This window comes from Xenia sp. Carnegie-2017, unplaced genomic scaffold (assembly GCF_021976095.1).
Source record: "Xenia sp. Carnegie-2017 unplaced genomic scaffold, XeniaSp_v1 HiC_scaffold_22, whole genome shotgun sequence".
Taxonomy (NCBI): Eukaryota; Metazoa; Cnidaria; class Anthozoa; order Malacalcyonacea; family Xeniidae; genus Xenia; species Xenia sp. Carnegie-2017.
Window position 1 is genome coordinate 11195121 of NW_025813485.1, and position 23267 is coordinate 11218387.

A 23267-nucleotide genomic window follows, 5' to 3' on the forward strand; every position below is an offset into this window, starting at 1 on the left:
TTTAAACACTCAACTATTCAACACGAAACTCCGCAATTTGTTGAACACGTTCCATTATCTACGTTGTGTTGATTTAAACTATAGATACTCGGGGACCTGGATGTCATATCCTGACAGATCTAAGTTTAGTATTTTAACAGTTTGTGCAATGCTCAGTTGTATGTTTTTATAGACGTTCTATTTGGTATATTCGATAGCAGGTTAAAATACATCAAATGAAACTAATGTGTTAGTCTCGCAAGTTTATTACTCTCTATAGACCTTCTTACTCATAGACGGGTGAACATGCGCAAGCACGCACAAACTAGACCTAGATTTGCGTTTTTTGGGTGCACGTCCTGAGCATGGACCTCCTTGATATCATTTTAACCTTGACGTTTTCAGTTCTCTCAATTTACGTTGGTATTCTTTATGAGGTAAGTTTTCATTGAGGTAAGTTTTTATTGAGGTAAGTTTTAAGATTAGAGCATTTTTTACCATCGTGTTTATTTAGTCTCAATTTTCAATGCCTTTCCATTGCCTTTATCAATTCTGTTTAATTCTCTTACGTCATAAAAATGGGCTTAGGTTTATTTTGTTTTTTTTAAGTATTTTCAAAGTCTCAGTAATTATTTTTGATTTGTTTTTGTAATTAAGTAATTCTATTGTTTGACTGATGGCCTACCTGAATTAGCTTCTTGTTTATATCTACCGATCCGAACTTTGCAACTCAAACGAAGCTATCGTATAAAATACTTGATATGTCCAATAGTTATTGAAAAAGTTACTTTTGGAAGACATATGAAATAAACTTGACCAAAATAGTCGAACTCAAACCTCTCAGCAAACCTTTGACAATTTGAACAATTTATTCATAAAAATAGTTATGACAACCAAATCGAGTGTTTATGTTGTGCTACGAAAAAGTCGAATGAAATTGAGCTCTCTTTTGCTTTGAAGGTACTTTTCACATATTTGTTTGATTTCTTCTTTGTAAATGTTTGTTGATCTTAGTGTGTTGATCTGTTGATCGAATGGATTTTTACTCTCTAATTCGTACGACATGCACATGAAAACAAAAAGATTATGTTCACCAGAATTGCATTTTAAATAAATCAAAGAATCGGGAAAATATAAATTGTGGTTTGTGGCTTTGTGCCTCATTTGCATTCATTCTTAGGGCAAAATACTTTAACACAAATATGAACACTATGGCATAGGTAAACGTTCAAGTGGGTGTTTACAAACATGATGGGTGGTTCTTTCAACTGATCCAATGACGAAATGTGCTAATCTCTACCACTCTATCTTACAAAGTCTATAATTAGTGCAATTGAGGCTATAAGTTGTGAGGTTGAACTGAGTAAGCAGCCAAAGTTGGGCACTGAATCAACCAGAGATAGAAGAACTGGACACAGTGAACGCAAGCACTAGGTCTTGCAAAGAGCAAAAAATGATTTTGTATGTTATCTCGCTTACATTTCTGCTGGGAGCCACCATGACCAAAGGTAATTTAAACAACATGAAAGTTCCGAGTACGAAACGCATGCATTATTTTATTACATAAGACACAATTATTATATTCTCATTCTTCAAGAAAAAGATCTTGAAAATCAATATCCGTAGCCTATCGACCAGTTTGGTAGTGCCATGTAAACATTTACGTGTTTATTGCTTTAAAAACAATGCATTTCTAAAGATCTAAAAAAATAAATAATGCAAATGACTTTAAATTTACATGGTACGACAAAACTTTGCAGACTAGCTACGCAACTGGTCTTCACATGTACTGATTTATTTATGCATCACCAAATATTCAGATCCCTATCGCCAGCCAGCGGCATGCAAGGAAAGAAATATGCCATTATCAACTGCGGAAATATTAGATTTAGAGTTCAAAAGTATGAAAAGAGTTTTACATGTCTATAAATAAGTAATATGACTTTACCCGGACAAAATTTTTGTTGCTTCTGCATGCCGAATCAATAAAATAATATCGTTACATGTTTGTAAATAGAGATCGTCCAGGTTAAAATAATATCGGTCAAGCAGCTTAGAAAAGAAGAAATACAATAGGATTAGGACAAAGAAATGAAACCTATTTTACTTCATTTTTGAGCCAGAGCACACCAGAGATATTATCACCTTCACTACGTTTGCTAGAAGCAGTTGGTGCATGCATGCGCCTGCAATCTGTTTTTTCCAGGGTGCGCTGGCGTTTTCAGAACTTTCGAACAATGGTAAAACCATGTCAGTAATTCAATATGTCCCATAATGAAGTTGGTGTTCGAGTTGACATTTTGAAGTTTTTCTCTGAACCTGAAACTTCTTGGATCTTTATACAAATAAGAAAGCAAGCTTTGGAATAACGCAACATTTCTTTTCCTCAGCTCAAAGTATAGCGGGAAGCGATATTGGAGACGACCAATCAAACTGGGCAGAAATCTTGAAACACATGAGAAACTCAACTGACGGTCGACAAGAAGTGGACGATAGCATGAAACCCACTATATTTGACATCATCATAAATGCCAATGCACATGCGAGAAGTAAGGTTGGGATAACGTGGGGGTAACCAGTGGTGTAGCAGAGGAGGACGGTACATTTGGGCATATTTAGTCAGGCAGAAAAACCCGTTGTCGTAATTTGATTGGAGTGTTGACTACTTACAGAATTTTTCCATGGATTCTTCTTTTGAATTTCATGCCATTTTTAAGAAATTGTTTGCACAGGTTTGTGCAATCTGAGGAGACCTTAGGGAGAACTCCAGAGTAGATCAGTGCAAGCCTGAGACCGAAAGTCGAGGATGGCACCTACTCGAAAGCTCTCACAAACGTCTCAAGATTTGCTTAAGCCAATGCAAACATAAAAAAATCTTTTATTTCTTTTATAAAATAAACAATAATGCGAAACAGAAAAATTCTAAAACAATGCTTTAATTTTTCCTCTAAAGGGTATTCTTGATTGATTTTCCAATTCTCTTTGAATAATTGACTAATTTGATTGGGTGAGCTTAGATCTGTTTTGCACAGGCTTATGCAAACAGAGCTGTTGACCAATCAGCGCACGCGTTTTGTTGTTTTTATTTAATAATTACATTTATTGAATAAAACTTTTGGCAACGTAAGCAGTAAACGATAAAAGAGTGGGCCCATAGTTCTAAAACCAATCCTATAAGACGAGCGCCGAGAGTTAACCACTGCAACAAGAGGCATTTCCCTGAATGTTGTTAATTTTAGACAGATTTTATATGGAAGGTTTTACGGCGCAAATTCCAGAGCTCCGGAGCCCAAAAGAATAAAACTTCTTGTTTCTTTATTTTCAAAGCATTTTCATTGTTAAAATTAGATGAATGTAACAAACTCAGCTTCTCAATACAAAGTTAAAATGATAATCAAAATTGATTATCTCAGTATCAAAGATAATCTCAGTAAAACTTACTGCTTTTTTGGTTATAAGCTCGTCAACTGGAGTCATAGTTCAATCGCTTAGAATGTTGCATAAAAACAGACGACACATGACCAGAACCAACTTTCTCTCTTGTCAGTACAACTTAGATTAGGACAATAATGTATTTCTATTCGTATTTAATCAGCACCCTAACGACTCTATAGCCAGTTAGTTACATTATACTTAATTTCATTCTATAATTCCAAAATTCAGGTTTGCATGACCGGCAAAATAAAACGCTTCCTCCACATAACCATGTGTGTGGTCTCCTTGAGTAGAGATTTGTTGATTTGTTAAGCTTTGCCATTAACAGTTTTACGAAAAGAACATTTGGATACATTTCAACACCGGGCACAATAAGCCAGACCGATGACCCTGTCAAACTAATGCAACTAAAAGAATGGCCACTTATTCCAGAAAAGCGAGAAATTCAATTTACATGAGACAATGTTAGTTGGAATCGATGAGGATCTCAGCGGGGAGCAACGAGTCTGACGACTTTGCCAAAATCTTTGCATCTCTTGAACGAATTATGCACAATGAACGCCAAAGCGTTTTTTTCCTACTTGTAGGCAAACCGATTCAACGTAGCGAAGAGGATAAATTCTTGTTTCAAGGTGACATTGCAATGCCACCCATCGACGTAATGAAAACGTTGAGAAATAGACGAAGAAAGCGTGCCGTAATGAGAAAAATATCTACGGGAAGCAACTTATGGCAAACTCATAAACTTGCGTACATTTTTAGAAATGATTTAGGACGTGAGTACACCTTCACTTCATGTTAAGTAAATAATAAATATATAACGTTCATTGATTGCACCATTAAAAAGTTTTTGGGTACGCAGAAATCGATCTATCAATTATCAATTGCTATAAGTGAAACGCACGTCTACTAACTCCTTTAACCATTTGTTATTATCAAATAAATTTAATCTATACTATTTTATACATAAAATAATTGATGCCTGTTGATGAATTACAATAGACTCAACTTCGTTCGCACACTGTATAGAGTATGCAAAGAGTGTGATTCGAGCTGCCATTAAAGCATGGGAAGAGACGCTACCTTGTTTGGGGAAATGGAAAGATGTGACAAACGTGGACGCTTCTAAACGTCCCAGGGATTACATTTACTTCATTAAAGGAGAAGGGTAAGTCTGACTAGAGCCCTATATTTATAAGAGTTGGGGCACGCATTGTTCTCTACATTTCGTATTATGACCAATGTGATTAGGTAAATATGGTCACTTGGGTACCAAGCCACCATTTTTGTTCCAAAAGCGCAAAATAAATCCATTTTTTAGCTAGGAGATAAATTATAAAATTCTTTTACAATGATATTATGTTGCGTTTTAATAGCGCAAATCAAAGCTATAAAGAATAGAAATCTACTCGCTCCCTTGTGGCAAAAACAGCCAGATAATCCAATATAAATTACATCCACTGGATTAAATAAATGTTTTTCTATTATTATGACATTTATAAACAACTGAATTCCAAAGATAGCGATCGCTCTCTATTCACGAATAAGAAAACACAACAGAAAACTTGTTTTTCCCCTATTTAATGTTCTAAATTTGCTGGCATTTGGAATAAAATGGCAAACGCCAGGCAAATTACCTCCGGTCTCCCAACTCCTACGTATGTAGGGCTCTGGGTCTGACTCTTTGTAAAGAAATTTATGAGGGGATTATGATTGGATCACAAAAAAACTTTTTCTATAATACATGGATTGAATTTCACGTTGTTTTAAAATGTTTATATATATTGTACAACAAACGCCCGTATTCTAAAAGCTCACCCACACTCTCACTGAGTGGGGCTTCAAAATCAGCTCGTAATTATTTAAAAACATCATTTTCACTCCACTGGTTGCTTAATTTGGCATGTCTTAGCAAAAATTTTACCACCTCTGGAGAAACGACTTTGCCATTGACTTGCATTTTTCATATATAGATGTTACTCGCAAGTTGGTCGCAGGGGCGGAAGACAAACAATCTCCATTGGCAAAGGTTGTGATCACATTGGTGTTGTCATACACGAAATAGGTGAATTATTGATTTTTGACAATTTTCATAAACTTTATTAGTAGGATCATAATAGTAGTCTATTGCAAATGCTTTAATTTGATTGGCTACTCTACTGGCAATCTAATTTTCATTGGATAGCGAATAGATAGCGAGTAGCGAAAACAAATGGCTGTCAACCCTTTTTGTTTTACTCATGTTTCTGACTATAAACTTGATAGTTTACTTCAAAAGGCATTTCTCGAGAAGATCAAAGTTGCTACTAAATACAACGTTAAGGTATTTTAAATGTATACTAAACAAAAATTCAATTAAAATGACTTAACGTGCATTTAGCGAAGAGTCGTCCGCTTCTTAAAAAATGTCAACAACAAAAATTCACAAAACCAATCGCTCTCGATTTCCACGAGGTGCATGATGGCTGATGAGGGCTAACAAGCAAGTTTTTCAACTGGATAAGGCAGTACGCAAGAACTGAAAAGTTAAAGAAGTTCGACTACTTTTTTAACTAAAGTTAAAGAATCACGCGTGCTTTTTAAACTCGCCACTAGATGAAATCGTCAAGGACGTTTTGTTTATGGTGAAAGATGTTTAATTGCAGGTCATGCTATGGGTTTCTGGCACGAGCAATCGAGAACAGATCGAGACAGCTACGTAACTATTCATTGGGAGAACATTATTCCTGGTAAGGACAATCACTCGTGGGCTGAAATCGAATGCAATCACATTAGCCTTAACTACAATTTCCAAATATTTGTAATGCGATTATGAAAAAATCACATCAATTTAGGTATGGACTTCTTCATGCAAAACATCCACATGACAATATTTATATTTTTTAAGCGATGCGATTTAACTTTGGAAAATATTCTTCGTCAAAAATCAACGATCTTGGTGTCGGTTACGACTACAACAGCGTAATGCATTATGGCTCCAGAGCCTTCTCGAAAGATGGCCGTTCATCCACCATAACAATAAAAGGAAACAATCCAGGCAACGTTAGGCTGGGTCAGCGGTATCGCTTGAGCAAACTGGACAAGAAACAGGCTCAATTATTGTACAGTTGCGGTTAGTATAAAAAAGCTAGTGGTCAGCCCCTTTTCTATATAGAGGAGACGATGTGACCTACCTTAGTGTATAAGTATAGTTTTGTGCATACTGAGACGAATTTTGGTTGATCAAAGCATAACTTGTGTCGGATAAATTTTGTTGCCACTTGCCAACTTATAAGTTTCGACAGTAACTAACTAGAGTTTTATCTGTCATTGCCTCTCCCGGTAAAATCCGTGAATGTTTTAGCGGGGGTTCAAAAGTTGTTGGGTACTTCCTGTCAGAAAGATTTCACTTAACTATTTAACGTGTATCTCGTGTAGATTGCATCGACAATGACAAAAATTGCGACTCATGGGGCAAACAGGGATATTGCAATCCCAAGAAGGGATTCGAAAGCTTTATGAAGAAGAACTGCTGTGCAACCTGTCGCAAGCAAACCGCTGGTAAGCTCTTCGAAAGGAAAAAAACGCACAAGTTGAAGTATAGAACATATTTGAGCAACTTGAACATCCTGTTACATAGAAAACATCGTTTTGTCATGTTTGAACAACCCAAAATAACTTGTGTGTTTGTATGCTAAAAAATCAAGGGGAATTAGCGCAGAGAATTCAACTTATTATGCAATCTAGTTTTTCATCATCTCGTGCATTATTCTACGTTATAGCTGTGAAATCGTGTTCATCATCGCCCTGTTTCAATCTGGGAGTTTGCAAAGACGTCGGTAATAGTTATAGCTGCAATTGTCCTGCTGGCTATAACGGCAAGCAGTGCGAACGCAAAGGTAACTAGCACTTGGTACATCTGTAATTAATCATGAGTATAACATGCGCATTTCACCATTCTATAGTATTGACGAGATATTTGTACACATTTACAAACAAACATCACTATTTTTTAGACATAACAAAAACTTGTGAAAATTTGATATATAATTAAAGTTTTGAAAATGCCGTCGCTTGAGCATCCATTCGTGGGGTAGGGGTGGGGTGGGTTAATGAATTGAAACTGAATTGCTTTTCAAAAGAACCAGCCAGGCACAACTGAGTACGAGTAAACATCCCTCCTCTCCAAAATTAACGATAAAGATAAATTTATACTTGCGGACACTTCGGAAATTTTAACTACAGAAAAAAATGCATACAGAAGGTCCACTTAGTGAAACTCGGTGCTGCATGTAAATGTAGTTAGAATAATGGCTAATTCATCAATTCTATTGGTCAATACAGGCAAATGATTGCCTGCTATAATAGTAATCCCATGCGTAATAACATAGGCATGGTACAAAAATGAGATGGCCCTTCTGTATATTCCATATTCTGTTCCTTAAAACTGTTGTTTGACGTATTTTAAATATGTAGTGCTCCCATGCAACTCTTCTCCGTGCTTGAACTCAGGGACATGCAGTAACAATGGAAACAAATTCTCTTGCACATGTTCATCCCTTTACACTGGAGAAAGATGCGAAAGAAGAAAAAGTAAGTGAAAGTTTTGGCAATGTTTCATCAAATGTATGATAAAATAAAGAAAGTACGACCTAATTAAGATTAATTTTCGTATTTATTGCCTAAAAGACAAAGTAAAACCGGGTCAATCCATTTACTGATCATCGTACTCAAGACCACGGTTTATAACAACAGAACGTTTTTAAGACAATACACGCCCAATGTATTCTCCTCTCACAAATAATCGAACTTCTTTCGCCTATGCATTTAGCCATAATATTGTTATGTTTTTTATATGTGTTCTACTGGGAAACAAGCTCAATATTGAATTCGCAAAATTATTTCAATTGCAGTAGGAGCGATGTGTGCAAGCGATCTAAATACAAACTGCAAACAATGGGAGAAATACTGCGTGATGTATGCTGAGAACGAATATCAATTATTCATGAAGAACAATTGCTGTCAAACCTGTAAACAATGTAGGTATTATAAGTCAGATACATATCTGAATAAGCAAATCATTTATCCATCATTCTCTGTCAGTCTTTACTGGAAAAATTATACTGCTTCAAGTTTTTTTCGTGGCTTAAAGAACGAAGGTCAGGGTCGTGCTTTGCGCGCCTAATATTTATGTTTACATACGAAAACTTTCCTATGAAAAGTGTTACTACAGCACCTCACGGTCAAACAAGAAAAAAGCCAACTTTGAAGCCCGAATAGTAAAATAAGATCAATTTTTTGAGTTAAAATAGTCCGCTCTATCTAAATAAATTATTTCCTTGAGGGTGATATGGGCACTTTAAATCTCAAAACGCTTAAAGGAATAAAATTTCATAATTTATAAATTTCTTTAACCCTCAAGGGTTAAAATTTCATAAGTCGAAATTGTAAATTCGATTCAAACAACAAGAAATTAGTAAATTACAGGAGCAATAAAGTTTCAAATGTTTATTTTGATCAATTTGCCTCAATGGTGTTACAACTTTGAGATTACTGATCTATATAGCATATGGAGTTTTTCATTATATAAATACGAATCTTTCAAAGCATTTAATCACACTTGAACTATCTGTATATTGCTTTGTTGTAGCTTACAATTGTAAATGACAAGTGAAGCTGCTAATGCTTTTGTATACTGACCTAATACACAAAAAAGTCAACTACATCCGCGACAACTTAAACCTCACTAACTAGAACGATTTTCCGTTCCCACAAGAGTTCAAGTTATCAGTGTTCCAAAAGGTGTCGCACAAAAAACGGAGCCCGGGCAAATAATCATGTATGCATTAAAATGACATCTGCAAGAAATAATTTAGTCTGCCATAGATATTTTTTCCGCCTGTTTAATTTAGTTACGCTAGTTTGTCCATGTTCGTCGAAGTTTATGAAAAACATGATCACATTTTAGTGGCTGTTATTACTTATTTAACATCGCTTTGATTTTACAAAGATTTTGCGTAATAAATTTGAGATGAAAATCAGTGTACGACAGTACTTTTAAATTTTAACTTGTTTTTCTTTACTAATACTGTGCAAACCTTATGAAATCTCAGAGGCGCAGACTCTAAACTGTTGTGAATGCTAATTACATTATTGTGAATATTAATTTCAGCCAATTTATAATTAATATATGCGGGTTCCAGGTTTTTTTTGGACACCTTTAGCACAGAATAGATATCATAACAGAAGGTCCACTCGTGTCGGAACCTTTGATGTTCGTGTCCCCTACTTTTCTGAAGCAATTTCTAAGCAGACACGCGTTCCAGCAAGATACTTCAGCTAGATCGCAATAGAAAATATAAATGTTTTTACAAATATATCGTTTTGCACTACAAAAGCTTGAAACCTTATCTCCTTCGCAAGATGATAACTCTTTGTAAAAATAACGGCAAACTTGTGCTTTAAACGTGAATTATTAGTAATATAACATTCTGGTGCAATACTATTCCATATTGATTTTGTGAAAGTATCTTGCTGGGAAGTCACGCATGCGTAGTGAAAAAATACGCCACGATTTAGCCGAGTGGGCCTTCTGTTAGATGTCTATTCTGTGCCTGTAGTCTACAGTAGAAATTTTGCATACCAGATAAATTTATTTGTAAACAAAATGCATTAATTTTTTCACAATATAGTTTGCAAGGACAAAAATCAAAACTGCAAGCAATGGAAGTCAAATGGCTTTTGCACCCATAAAATCTTCGAAGCTTACATGAGGAACAACTGTGTCGTAGCTTGTGGGCACAAATGCACATCATAGAAAGTGAACTGTTTAATGCTTTCATTTATTACACATATAGGCATAGGAATGTATGAAAAAATGTTGTAAAATGTATCGGAGTATATAGATAAGTTGACGATTAAATTCAAATACGTTTTGTTATTCGATTAAACAGGGTGTGAAAACGAGCAACTTGATTGGTCATTAAGTGCAATGGCATGTTATAGCTAACACGTAGGGATGACGTCACGCGACTTGCATTTATGGTGAACGATGTTCTTTAAACGTTATAGCTACGATATTTATCAACGACATACTTATCATAAAAAGTGCACTTTCGGGTGATTATATAAAAGAGCCGAGAATCCTAGCCGTACACACCACACGCAAGCGGCAAAGACAGAAATCTTGCACAGAAAACCTGCACGTTCGTGAAGTAGCTATTTCATCCGTTCAGCATGACACAAAACACATTCTAGTTTCTGTTTGAAGAATTTTAAAGCATCTTTATAAGAGCATAGTTGAAATACTGACTCACCATTCACGGTCATGTTGTTATCACCGGGACCTGACGTGACCAAAACGTGACGGGATGGTTGTCCTGATCAAAATCGACTCGCTTCTTTTTAGTAAGCACGAAGACAATGTTGCTTCTGACCAAAGACGTAACGCACGTCGTTTTGGGAAACTTCACATTTGTATTTCTTTGGTTTTACTTGTCACTGAAACATGGATTTAAGATGAAACACGTTATTATTTATACTGGTAAATAATTAGGACAAAGTTTACATTTCAAAAATATGTTAAAGGCACTTTAAAGTTTTTTACCTAAACGCTGAATTGACAGTGATAACCTTGAGAATGGTTAATAAATTTATTGTTGCTGAAAATCACAGTCGCAGTATGCGTCATAAGATGGTTAAAAAAAGCTTATTTTGGTAAGGCTGCACCTCCCCTTCATGACTTTCGCGAGTATCGCTTATCATTAACGTAAATAACTACAAATAGGATAAATATCTTGTAAAACTACTACAAAAATAAACTGGTTAATTTTTTGAAAAAATGCATTCAAAATGGTCGACGTACACCCATCTTCAATGAATTTAGTTGCACGTCACTCAGGAACTAAACACACACATTGAAGCATTATATTTGTATCCATTATGAAATAGGGTAGCACTTTAAAATATGTCGTAAAAATTTTAACAGCCAACTTCTTTTAAACGTTAAAGGATGTAATTAAACCACGATTGCCAAATACGTGATTGTTGTAATTCCGAACAAAATATACATAAAGGTCTCCAAGCCCTTACCCGAACTTGTCGTTCTTGCCATACTGAATGACAACAGTTCGCTCATAAAGCTGATAACCATTTATTAATTCAAATGCAGCAATGGCGATGCTCTTATCTACAAACAAAGTTCATTGACATAAGTAATTTATGCATCTTACGTGCAAGTGCACGTGTTTTCGACGTAATTTCAATGGCCAAACCTTCAAACGTAACGAATGCCTGTCCTCTCATGCGTCCGCTCATCAGCCGAATGTTTACAGCACAGCTCTCGTCTATGAATCGGTTGAACAGAGCTTTAAGGTCGGCGTCTGTAACTTTCTTACTGAGGTTTTTGATGTATAAAACCTTAAATAAAAATTCAACAAAGATACACGGATAACTGGAAAAAAACGTCTAGGTGAAACCTCAGAAAGAGTTTTCAAACCTGGAAAGTTTTCAAATTCAACTTCTATTATTTTTACTTATATCAGCCACCCGAGATCTACCCCCCTCCCTCACCCTGGCGCCACCAAAACAGCATTAATCCAAACTTTGGAAAATTGCGTCTATAAAAGGTTGGATGTAGTCACAATAAGTTGATAAACTCGACATATTTCTTATTGTGCGTGTGGTAGCTTGAAAATAGACTACTGTCATAACCATAGATTGCCATAACTGTTACGCTTAAGCTTACCCTTGAAGGGATGCCTGGCTCGTATTCTTTAAACCGGGGCAGAGCACGAATCTCGTTCAACGTTAAACGATGTCGCTTGATCACCTCTTCATCTAATGGAATGATTCTTTCGTCTTCATCTGTACAGCCATCGGACTCGTCTTCCCCATCGACACCCATATCGCTTTCCCCATCAACCTTTTGAGATACGCTTCTTTTTTCAAACTCTTTCAAGACCGCGTCAAGGGCAGGATCGACTGAAATGAGATTGTAATGAGTATAAAATCACTTGAGCAATGGTAAATTTCAAAGAAAATTAAATTTTGACAAGACAAGGCGATTTGCCTATCACAACTAGAAAGAAATTCAAGAACGTTGTGAAGATCTTAATAATGCAAGAGGCATTATATATGTACATTCTTGTATTTAGATCGATTCTTCATCAATGTTAATATCCGCATATTCATTTTGTTCGTTTTCTATAAGATTTTTCAATGCAGAGATTGAAGTAAAATGACCGAATTTGCATTGTAAAGTTTGCAGCTATGCAGATTTATAGGTTGTTGAGAACGAAAGTTGTCGCCACCTTCCTTTACGCAATGTTAACTAAACTCGCGGTTTCATCAGCTTCTTATTAAAACTCAAAACACATGCACAACAAAACTTCGAAAAAGCAAAAGTTGACTTGGAAGTTTTCGGATGGTGTTAACCCTTTTCTGCATGGTGTTGCTTCACGGCAACAATTACAGAGCACAATGGAGTTCAGTCCGCAAAAAAATTCATGCAGCAAAGGGTTAATGAAATACAAAACTATGGCGTACGTAGTGTGTGCTTACACCAAAATCTTCGTGAAACTCATGCGCAGCAAAGCACAACAAGCGCGACAACATATATAGTGAGGGTGAGTAGTCTGGTGAGGGTTGTAATCCACTACAGATTCGGCTGTAAGCGAGTTTTGTTAAAATAACCCTTTGCTGCATGGTGTTGCTTCGGGGCAACAATCACCGAACATGATGGAGCTTGGTCCACAAAAAAGTTCTTGCAGCAAAGGGTTATGGTACGGGGTCCGCGTGGGGAAAGCCTTAAATTTCAACTTCAGCTCATACATTTTTGGCTTGAATGAAGTAAATGAGAAAACGCCATCGACTTTTCAGTTCCTTTATTTAAGGATTGCTCAACTTCCATGGCATGGCGACTCATTGTTCGCACGTTGGAGAAGGTTGTCTGTTGAGAAAGACTTTCTTTCTTCCTTTGTATTTTCTCTTGAATTGCAACGCGTCTGTCTTTTTCAACTTCGGGATTTACCCCATAGTTACTTTGGACGCAATCCTGACAAAATAAAAAGTTTGTAACTTCAATAGCTACGCTGGTTTTTCTGACAAAAAAAGTATTTTTTCTGATAATAGATTTGGCTCGGAGTCCAGTAATGGTAAAGGTGTATAGCTATTTAATGGTATCGAAATTTTGATGTAGAATATAACAATATATTTACAGAAGAAACAGAGCGCAGTGATTTTCATCCTCCCCTTGGGAGCATGGGAACGAAAGTGAGAATAATGGGATTTTCTAAGGATTGTCGGGAAAGTTTGGAATCCTACTCTTACTCGGGATTTTAACAAAACTAGATAGTGACGCTGTTTTAGTGCACATATAGGACTCAGGAAAATAATTTAGATAGAGTGGGCGGGTTTCAAGAACATTTGCAATATATTTTGTAAGACGAAAATTCGATCTACCTTGACTTTTTGGGCCTCAAAATTGGCTTTTTTCCTGTTTGACCTGAGGTGTTGTGATTGGGACTAGTTCACCGAACGTGACGTACATTGGAAAACACGCTGCTTTTTAATGCTATAGAAATAATGTTAATTCAATAATAAAGTGAAGAATTTAATCGCTTATAAATTTTCATTTTCCTATCACCCTATCACACGATGCCGTCCAGTATTTCCTACAATACAGACAGTCAACTTGATTCGCATTCCTTTAATGATTCATTCAATGTGACGATATTCCTTCATAATAGTTCACTACGTTCGAACATCCATAAACTACGCATCAGTGCAGCATCTCAACCACGAAAAATTCACTCAATACAGGTTTGATGAAAATAAATTCCTCGACTTTTCTACAAATGTCACTATAAACTATAACGCTGAAAAACAGCGTGTTCTCCAATGTACGCCACGTCCGGGTGAACTAGTCCCAGTCACACCACCTCACGGTCAAACTGGAAAGAAGCCAACTTTGAGGCTCAAGAAGTCGAGGAAGATCAAATTTTCGTCTTATAAAACATATACGTATAGCAAATCGTCCACTTAACATAAATAGATTATTTCCCTGAGGGTGATTTACGCACTTTAAGTTATCATATTGACAGAAATTGGCGAGAGATTTAAATATCCAGAATGACTGGTAGGAAAAAGTCAATTCATTGAGCAAATAACTTCAGTTTTCTTGACGAACCTCGTTAAGGAGACCACAGTCAACCATTTTCAGCTTGACTTCGTCTTTTGTCAGCCCCATGCCAGTTAGCTCAGCTTCTTTTTCTTTCAAAACGTCAAATTTGTTGTAGTTGCTCAACGTCATGAATCCACTGGCTTTTTCCTGTGAAGAGTCGTAAACAACCGGCTCCGTGAACAACTTTCGTTTCTTCGATGCTCTTGGAATACGGAAAGTGAACACAATTTATATTATACGAAATTACAACCTGGAATCACTGGCATTTATACATCTCGCACTGGCAATTTGGCAGTGCTGGAAAATATTTGCGCTAGGAAACTTTTTACATAAGCCATGAAGTGAAATATTTAATCCAGACCTGTGGTTAGTCTTACACTGAAAAATATCGTGCAAATACATGTTTGTCGATGTTGATAGTTAGTCCAAGTTAGAGCAATCTTAAGAAGGATTGTAGGTACTAGTGTTGACTGACGTTTCGATAACCTTGGCGGTAGTCACCTTCAGAGTCAATCAACAGCTACCAAGATGATTACCGCGAAAGTTTTCGAAACGTCAGTGAAGTGACCAATAGTCCTTCTCGGGACTTTACTATCCTGGATAATCTACATCTACAAAATGTAACGATATTCCCCGGTTTAAGCTATTCAAGTTATCACGATAGAGCAGTTACGTCAGTGAAGCTACCTGTTAAGTGAGACTTTCGTGTCCAGTTGCGTCTTTAGCATGTCTTGCAAGTGGTCTTCTGCCTCCGATATTGTTCCCTTACCGGGCGCCCCCAATTGCTGATTTTCGTATGGAACATTTTTGTTCGGTATCATACGCATGACTGAACGGTTTTTATAACGGCGCGGATTACCGCTGAAAAAGATTGTAATTAATTATGAGTATGAATCCTCAGCTTGCAAATGAAAATGTAGATTTTAGATTTCAGGCAGAAAACCACAAATAACTTTGAAATTGAACGTCCCCCCTCCCCCCTTTTGTCGATTAAGCCACAAGCTAAGATAAAAAAGACATGAGAATTAGCTCAAAACTGACTCTCTAATTTGTCTTTCAACATTTTCTGCTTGCAAAAATAACATAAAATTTCTTGCAATGGAAGTTGCAAAACTGGATGCACATCAACTGTGTAAACTGTGATGAACTTTCAAAGAAATGTTATAGAGAAATGTGTGAATCTGCGCAAATATCCATTTTGGTATTACATAATGGTTCCCATGCCTTTAAAAACTTATGTCAAAATAAAACAAACATTATAGGCAAGTGGTTGGTACTGGTCCTGGATGAAATTGTTCTCCCACAAAAGACTGCAATCAAAGCCACAATGCAGGGTGTCACTTGTGGCAATCAACTTTTCTAAGGAATACCCAATGATACCCTGCACAGATATGTAAAATTGAGCATGCTACATTAATATACAGGTGTTTCATGTTCACTCACTGTAAAAACTATAGAATTCTAAAGAAATAAATAATGCTAATGATCTGAAATTTACAATCCATGACTAAATATTCTGGCTGGTTATGCCAGTGTGACGGCATCAATTAGATCATTCATCCCTTCAAAAACCAAAATGTTCATGTAAGCAATTTTGCCGTTGAAAAGAAAATTTACATTCTTTTTCCTTCAACCACAGGAGTTTCATGGGTTGGTTGTCCGAAATCTAAGCAGTCAAAGTTATACCAATCTAAATCCTTGATACTACTTTATAGTTGACTAACAAGAATATTTTAAACAATTTTTATATAGTTTGGGCAAGATAATGATCACGTTTTATGCTATATCCCCATTTTGCTTGTTTGAATCAAAAGATCATTGTGACTGGTGAAGTATTAGAGTGCCACTGAAATAATAAGTCTTCAATAGAGTTTATTTCTACAGAGATGACGGTGATTTATGTGAATAAAACATTACAATGCACGGGAAATTTTTTAAAAATCTAACATTGCTATTTATCATGGAATTTACATGATTGCCATATTGAATAACAATAATGGTCAAGTGAAATTATATGATATCAATTCATGGATAGAGAATGTTGTTTTACGAAAATCCATAGTGATTTTTTAAAAATTCACTATGGATTTTATTTAACAAAATAATGGAGTTTAGAAAAAAATATCCTGTGATGATGAATAGAATATGCTACATACCAAGGAATACCAGTCGCCTCATATGAAGATGGATCAGGTTTGAATGTTTTTCCACTTACTACACATAAAGAATATCATATAATAGACTTTAACTTTATAGATGTAGCTTTGCTGGCCAATATGGCCCAATGTCAATTGTCAATTTGTCAATGCCATGCAATATTAAAAATTCGGACAAATTTTTGACAACAAAGTATTTTGTTATTACCTGATCCTCCAACCATAATTTTGCCGTATTCACTGTAAGTCTTAACTTAACTGAAGCAGAATTCAAGTTGGTACATTTTCGTTTTCAGAGTAATAAAAATTTGGAATTCCAAACTTGTTATCGCTTTCTCTAACATCACGTTTCAGCTCGTAGCGAGTTTGCGCTGACTTTTCTTACATCAGGCTCAATCAAGAAACATGGCCGTCGTTGCTAAAAACACTTTAGCAGCGAAAAGCTTGTTTTGCGATGTAACTTTTGTATTGCAGCATAGCAATTACAGTATGTTGAGTAAAAAGCCTTTTTTTGTCATTCGCCATTTCAGAAGTGCATCTCGTTTGGCTAAAGGCCAAGGAACTGATGATGGAACGAGCGATTTGACCCCAAATACTACAAAACAAAAAAAAGAAGTCAGAACCGACTTATCTCGACTTAGGGAACTTTTGCTTCAAAAAAGTGCCAAAGTAACAATTTTTCAACCTCCCATTGCCGATCCCGAACAACCTGCCGAACCGCGACCTTCAACGAAAGCGAAGAAGACAACGCATAGTGACTTACCTAAACTAAAGGAACTTTTGCTTCAAAAAAGTGCCAAAGTAACAAATTTTCAACCTCCCATTGCCGATCCCGAACCACCTGCCGAACCGCGACCTTCACCGAAAGCGAAGAAGACAACGCACTTAACGAAGAAAGACACCAATGTCGCAGGTCAAACAGTTGATGTCACAAAAATCACAAATATGTTAACAAGCCTGAGTAGGTCTAGCGAAAATCATGAAAAGAGTTCCACTCCATCAAAGAAGAATAGCGAAATACTCAAACAACCAATAAAACTATCACCACAAAAGACAGTGGACGTTGACGAGATAAAGGAAGTTCTCGTGGATCGGAAGGCAAGTAGCCACTCGGTAGATGAAGCGGTATTTGCCCCAGGTCAAGCACCTGATGCGAAGTTAGCTGTAGAACGTAAAGACATGAAACAAACACATTTTCGAAGTAAAGGCGGGCCGAAAGGCCAAACAAAGATACCGCTGGACTTTGGCCCTCGTACTCACATGTTTGACCAGGTCTTAGAAAAGTGGCCAGAACAGTCAGATGATGATTATAAAAGTATTTTTCAAGAGATGCACGAGCAGGCGGTTAGAGATCAAGGTAAGGCAACCATTGCTAGGAGTGGTTTTCATGACTTGATTGAGAACGTGAACAAGCAGTGGTCATTTCCGATTGATAACGAGGAATGCAAAACGAATGAAGAAGGTGTTGGTTTTGACGAGCACGTATTCCTAGAGCATCACTTAAGTGAATTTCCAAAAACAGGAAATATCCGTCAGTTTATGGAGCTTGTTGTGACCGGACTACAGCAGAATCCCCACTTGAGTGTGAAAGAAAAGAAGGAACATATTGAATGGTTCAAAGATTACTTCGAAAATATTCCCGACGAACAAGTTAAACTGTAGTTGAAGTTATAATGAAGAGCCTTAAGAGACCCTGATGTGTATATATATACGTAAATATGTATATCTTTGTCGAAATGAACACAACCTAATTCATCTTCTCTGCTAGTTATGCTAGAGTCAATGTCAGTTGAAAGTCTCTACTTGAATACAAGCAAAAGAGCTTGCTGCGCTTTATTTGAAATGTGTTAGTTTCAACTGCGTCTATGGTATGTTGATACGTTTTTTGTTTTCAAAAAATCTTACGAAGTAACACCCTTCATTATTCGTAAACCTTCGATCAAACTGATTGTGATTTTCAGATGCTACTGGAAAGCAGTTCATAATTTCCAATGCCCATGACGTCATTGCTCATTGATGCAGAAGAGAAAAATATTACCTGGCGCTTAACAGAACTTTGCGCGATGATAAGTAGATGTTAGCGCTAGCATGTCTGTGTTTCAAAATTATTACATTAATGGTCTTTTGTCCTTACACGAAAACAACTATAAGTAAATACTTTTGCAGGTTTTCCGAGAAAACGAGTCGACAGAATTCTGAAAATCCAGCTATTGCCCAAATTTAAAAATTGTTTTAAAGTACGTTGTGTAGTCAGTTGATCATCTAAACCTGTAAACTTTCGTCCCTTACACGCCTTCAGATGTTTGCAGTCTACGTAAGAACTTGTTTAGAGCTTACATTTCGCAAACGACGTAAGAGATCATGAAAATACAATACAAGCGAATGGCTTTGTCAACCGTCGTCATTCTTCTAGGAATTAAACGCACTAAACTAACGAACAGACGTTCACATAAAATGATCCAGGCGAGACACCCTGTACACATTTTTACGGAATATGTATTGCATAAAATTACTTTTGACCGCTATTGGTAGACAAAGACTCAAATGCATCATTACCAAGCAAGACGACTTGTAGATAGAAAATTTCAATACACAAAGCTTGCAACACAGCAATCAAATTTTGATTTTCCTATGTAACCTCTCTTTAGGTCGAAGGAAAGAATACAACACACAACACGTTTTGTCTAACATTTTATTTTGAATACTGAAACACTGGGAAAAATTTCTATTTACTTCTCCCCTTCCTTCAAATCCGCCTTCAATTGTTTCTTTCCACCTCGAATACGTCCGGTACGACGAGCAGCAATCAAACCAACTTTACGACCGGCGGACGCATCTCTTCTCATCGTCGACGGCTTACCAATATGTTGATGGTTACCACCGCCGTGAGGATGTTCAACGGGCTAAAGCAAGTGTTGAAATAAATTAGATGACTCCCTACTCTACGCATCCGAAAACCCAACTTTCATTTCGAACACTATTACAATTGTCGCTCAAATAGATCAGCGTCCTGCACACGTGATTAAATGATTGATTACGTATAAGATGTGAGATTTCCCGCCTGTCCCGAGTTGAAAACTCGACATAATGAAAGAATTACAAGGATAATCATTCGATCTCATGAATTTTTCAGTCCGACCGGACGAGACCACTCGCTTCACACGTAATCAGCCCGAAAGATTACACGAAATTCAACCCAGCTGTGGGAGGGGGGGAAGGGGTTGTGTGGAAGTGATGTGAGTTCACTTATACGAATGGGGAGTCCAAAACAAGAAATAAATTAGAAATAAATTCTCATCTGTGCTGAGAATAGTGAATATTCAAAACCTGTTGCTGCGCGTCGATGTAGCAGTGTAAGCAAGTGATTAACTTTGAACAATTAAAAACAATTTCACTTATTTAATATTTAAGTATCAGTTTACCCTTTTAAAACGATTGAAGTATGTTGAGACTTATCCTGTTAAAGCCAAAGAGTACATGAATATATGTGCAAGTGGGAACTGCACCAGAAACTTGACAGTTGACAGGTATGCACAAAAAAAAACCATACTTACATTCATAGCCACACCACGGACACGGGGCCAGCAATTACGTTTAACCTTGTATTTGTGGTATGCTCGACCTGCCTTCAATAAAGGTTTTTCAATACGACCACCACCGGCCACAATACCAACCATGGCCCTATTGGCTGATGGAACAAGTCTCTTTATACCAGATGGCAACTTCAATCGAGTCTTGTTTGTGTCAACATTGTGAGAGATGACAGTGGCGTAGTTTCCAGAAGCACGAGCCATTGCTCCACCATCACCTGTTTTCTCTTCCACATTGCATATGATGGTACCTTCGGGCATGTGACCAACAGGAAGGCAGTTGCCCACTTGCAAGGTGGCTAAAAAAAGTGCACTCTCACTAACTAAACCAGTCATACATATCTGACATTCATTTTGATGGTATGTAATGGGTTTGTTTGATAGGTCCACTCAATGTATATTGGCAGGGAAAGGGGCTGGGAAGTTGTTGAGAAACTGTGGTCATGAAGATCCAATATAACAATACCCTATAACACTACAGGGTGTATGAAAAATTAGACAATTCTGAAATGCTTAGTTGATTATTGGTTTAGTCCAGGGGTCTCCAAACTTTACAGCCATAGGGCCACATGAACTTTCATCCAGCATGTTGAGGTCCGACAAACCGTATACTGCTGGTCAAAGAGCGAATATTTTAATAAAACGAAGTACATAACACAAGCTTCATTAGTTAAGAAAATAGCTCCTTCCTTAGCTCAAAAACCCTTGACAGCACTTTTCCACAACTTAGTCATCTTACTGCAGTGTAATATGGTATGTCAACAGATTCTGTCTCAGTAGGAAGTTTGGACAAAAATTGACATAAGCCACTCTTGCTAGTTGGCTTGCATCATAACGTGAACTTTCTGCATAAAGTTTATTTTGTTTAATAATATTATTATTTTTTTCTTAAGTGTCTCTGCGGGCCGGATTGAGAGGCCCAACGGGCCACATTTGGCCCGCGGGTCGTAGTTTGGAAACCCCTGGTTTAGTCAAATTCCTCTAAGATTTGTGCAATTGCTAAGGGTACTTTAGTATTCTTAGTTAAATCTAGCCCTAATAACAAATAGAAAATTCAACCACAATAGGAAAGGCTTGTGTAAGCAAGAATGAGGTCAAATGTTTTCATAATGAGGAAATCCATTATGTTTTCATGGGATGAAGGTTTGGGTCTTGGTTTATAAAGTATGGACACATCAAAAATATGGTAAAATGTAAGTCTACAGCACAGCAACATAAACTTGGGTTGCTAAACGAAAACTTTGGTTGTAAACCAACACACAAACCTTTGTCCGATGAAATCAGAATGAATTTTTGTCACCTCATTTGTACTTTTCACAAGCCCTACTAATTGCAGTTTCTGCAAACTGCTCTTTTGTTTTTTGAGATTGAATTTTCTGTTTATTTTTAGTGTTAGATCAAACTGAAAATGATAAAGTACCCATAATAGTACAAATCTATGAGATATTTGGGTAAATTCATCATCTACTAGAAAGTTTCAAAATTTTCTACTTTTTTAAAACACCAAAATTGTTCGCAGTTTTAATATAGTTTCAAACGGCTCACAAACAAAAACTAGAATGTTTACATGTTTAAATAAATGACACTACTAAGAAGTATTTCAGGACAAAGAATCCAGATAGACTCAAGACATACATTGGGATATTCCATGTGAAATTAGGTATTAGGAGGGAAAATGGGTATTCAAATTCTTCATTATGTAAGTAGCACTTCCACCATTTTAAATGCCTTGGTTAGCTGTACGAACTGGCATGATTGTGTGGTAGCTGTTTTTGTTTAGTTAATAAAATCAAATTACTTACACTTCATAATATTAATGCTCTGTTATGACACAATGCTTTTGTCAGCACAATCATTTAAAAATGTAGACCCCATTTACACACATATTTTTGCTTAGTATAGTGTCACTCACAAACTTTCAAATCGCTTACCTTTCTTTCCACAATACACAAACTGTCCAGTGTACATTCCTTCGGTAGCAATAAAGAGCTCTTTCTTAAGTTGGTATCGATAGGGATCACGAAAAACAACTACAGCTAAAGGGGCACCACGACCAGGATCATGAATAATATCCTTGATTACACCCTTTATGTATCCATGCCGTTCCGCATAGTCAAGCACACGCAATTTCGCAGCTCCTTTCCTATGTTTTGTATGAGAGCGGAAAATACTCCCAGCTCCCTTACGCTGACCTCTGATTACACGTCCCATTTCTATAAACACAATTAATAATTGAAATGCTAGGCTTTTCAATGCATAAGGATTACATTGGCTGCTTCCGAGACTATAATGGCAGTGAAAGAAGAAAGAAGAAGATATCTAGTGAGATATACATTAAAATAGGATATGTAAGTTCATTCAAAATTAGTTCATTTGTAACCAGAGAACTTGGAACGTTGATGTGGAATGAGACAATTGAATCAATAAAGAGTTCTTTCAAACAATGGAAAGAAGAAATTATGTTATTCTTATGTTATTATACATTTTTATATAAATTTGAAAAAAGTCAGAAATTACAGGGAAGGCAGAAACCGTTTGAACATTAATACCCTTCATTCAATGATTTCAAGATGCATTTTAGGGATAAATAACATACTATGTATTAAAATAACACAAGGTTTCCAACTGTTGGTACTTATTAGAAACATAGCACGGCACAAAATTGCATTCGTTACAACAATAATTCTGGAACGATCTACGAAAGGACAGAAGCCTTAAACGAAATTAAACAATACTTCAAAGGAACAAGTCCTATTTCATAAACTTTAAATATGATTATAAAAGAAAAGTAAGTCAGATTCCTCGAGATTGCTTTCTTACCTTTGCTTCGCTGCTACCTTCGCAGTGAAGATTTCCGAAAAGAACGAGAATAACAAAAACCTATCTGAAAACCCGTATGTTGATACGTTGATCCATGCTGATCAATGGTGATCCATTCGATTCCCA

At 36.5% G+C, this 23267-nt stretch overlaps 4 protein-coding genes across 5 annotated transcripts; 2 read left to right on the forward strand and 2 right to left on the reverse strand.

Annotated features, from left to right (window-relative positions):
* The first annotated feature begins 1319 nt into the window (after positions 1-1319).
* On the forward strand, positions 1320-10357 carry LOC124445577 (zinc metalloproteinase nas-13-like). The gene is made up of 12 exons (XM_046996304.1): positions 1320-1487; positions 2370-2528; positions 4002-4190; positions 4444-4582; positions 5388-5479; positions 6060-6143; positions 6302-6526; positions 6832-6954; positions 7176-7292; positions 7870-7986; positions 8307-8432; positions 10086-10357. The coding sequence occupies exons 1-12, from the start codon at positions 1433-1435 to the stop codon at positions 10208-10210; spliced, it is 1551 nt and encodes a 516-aa protein (XP_046852260.1). The 5' UTR covers positions 1320-1432; the 3' UTR covers positions 10211-10357.
* LOC124445579 (RNA-binding protein 41-like) lies at positions 7343-17056 on the reverse strand. 2 transcript variants are annotated; one of them, XR_006948195.1, is made up of 10 exons: positions 16940-17056; positions 16732-16789; positions 15263-15436; positions 14582-14777; positions 13225-13447; positions 12140-12375; positions 11667-11811; positions 11485-11581; positions 10710-10893; positions 7343-7959 (listed from the first exon to the last, which is right to left on the reverse strand). XR_006948195.1 is itself a non-coding variant. In XM_046996306.1 (9 exons), the coding sequence occupies exons 1-9, from the start codon at positions 16953-16955 to the stop codon at positions 10884-10886; spliced, it is 1155 nt and encodes a 384-aa protein (XP_046852262.1). In that variant the 5' UTR covers positions 16956-17056; the 3' UTR covers positions 8887-10883. The 2 variants fall into 2 exon arrangements, 1 of the variants encoding a protein (XP_046852262.1); XM_046996306.1 differs by lacking the exon at positions 7343-7959 and having other exon boundaries at positions 8887-10893.
* A 63-nt stretch (positions 17057-17119) lies between these two features.
* On the forward strand, positions 17120-18567 carry LOC124445578 (RNA polymerase II degradation factor 1-like). Its single transcript, XM_046996305.1, has one exon. The coding sequence runs from the start codon at positions 17137-17139 to the stop codon at positions 18391-18393; it is 1257 nt and encodes a 418-aa protein (XP_046852261.1). The 5' UTR covers positions 17120-17136; the 3' UTR covers positions 18394-18567.
* Positions 18568-19409: 842 nt separating this feature from the next.
* Positions 19410-23198, reverse strand: LOC124445580 (60S ribosomal protein L8-like). Its single transcript, XM_046996307.1, has 4 exons — positions 23142-23198; positions 22253-22534; positions 20286-20620; positions 19410-19634 (listed from the first exon to the last, which is right to left on the reverse strand). The coding sequence occupies exons 2-4, from the start codon at positions 22530-22532 to the stop codon at positions 19461-19463; spliced, it is 789 nt and encodes a 262-aa protein (XP_046852263.1). The 5' UTR covers positions 22533-22534; positions 23142-23198; the 3' UTR covers positions 19410-19460.
* Positions 23199-23267: the final 69 nt, after the last annotated feature.

Bases quoted from the DNA above. Each gene is read 5' to 3' on its own strand.
- LOC124445580 (XM_046996307.1), bottom strand. From the start codon at position 22,532: ATGGGACGTGTAATCAGAGGTCAGCGTAAGGGAGCTGGGAGTATTTTC. The intron at 20,621-22,252 runs GTAAGCGATTTG...CACTTTTTTTAG, and splicing joins TGTGTATTGTGGAAAGAAAG to CCACCTTGCAAGTGGGCAAC. The intron at 19,635-20,285 runs GTAAGTATGGTT...CACTTGCTTTAG, and splicing joins TCCGTGGTGTGGCTATGAAT to CCCGTTGAACATCCTCACGG.
- LOC124445577 (XM_046996304.1), top strand. From the start codon at position 1,433: ATGATTTTGTATGTTATCTCGCTTACATTTCTGCTGGGAGCCACCATG. The intron at 1,488-2,369 runs GTAATTTAAACA...TCTTTTCCTCAG, and splicing joins GGGAGCCACCATGACCAAAG to CTCAAAGTATAGCGGGAAGC. The intron at 2,529-4,001 runs GTAAGGTTGGGA...TCCTACTTGTAG, and splicing joins TGCCAATGCACATGCGAGAA to GCAAACCGATTCAACGTAGC.
- LOC124445579 (XM_046996306.1), bottom strand. The intron at 13,448-14,581 runs GTTCGTCAAGAA...TTATTTTGTCAG, and splicing joins ACTGTGGTCTCCTTAACGAG to GATTGCGTCCAAAGTAACTA. The intron at 12,376-13,224 runs GTATGAGCTGAA...ATCTCATTTCAG, and splicing joins ACTTCATTCAAGCCAAAAAT to TCGATCCTGCCCTTGACGCG.
- LOC124445578 (XM_046996305.1), top strand. From the start codon at position 17,137: ATGGCCGTCGTTGCTAAAAACACTTTAGCAGCGAAAAGCTTGTTTTGC.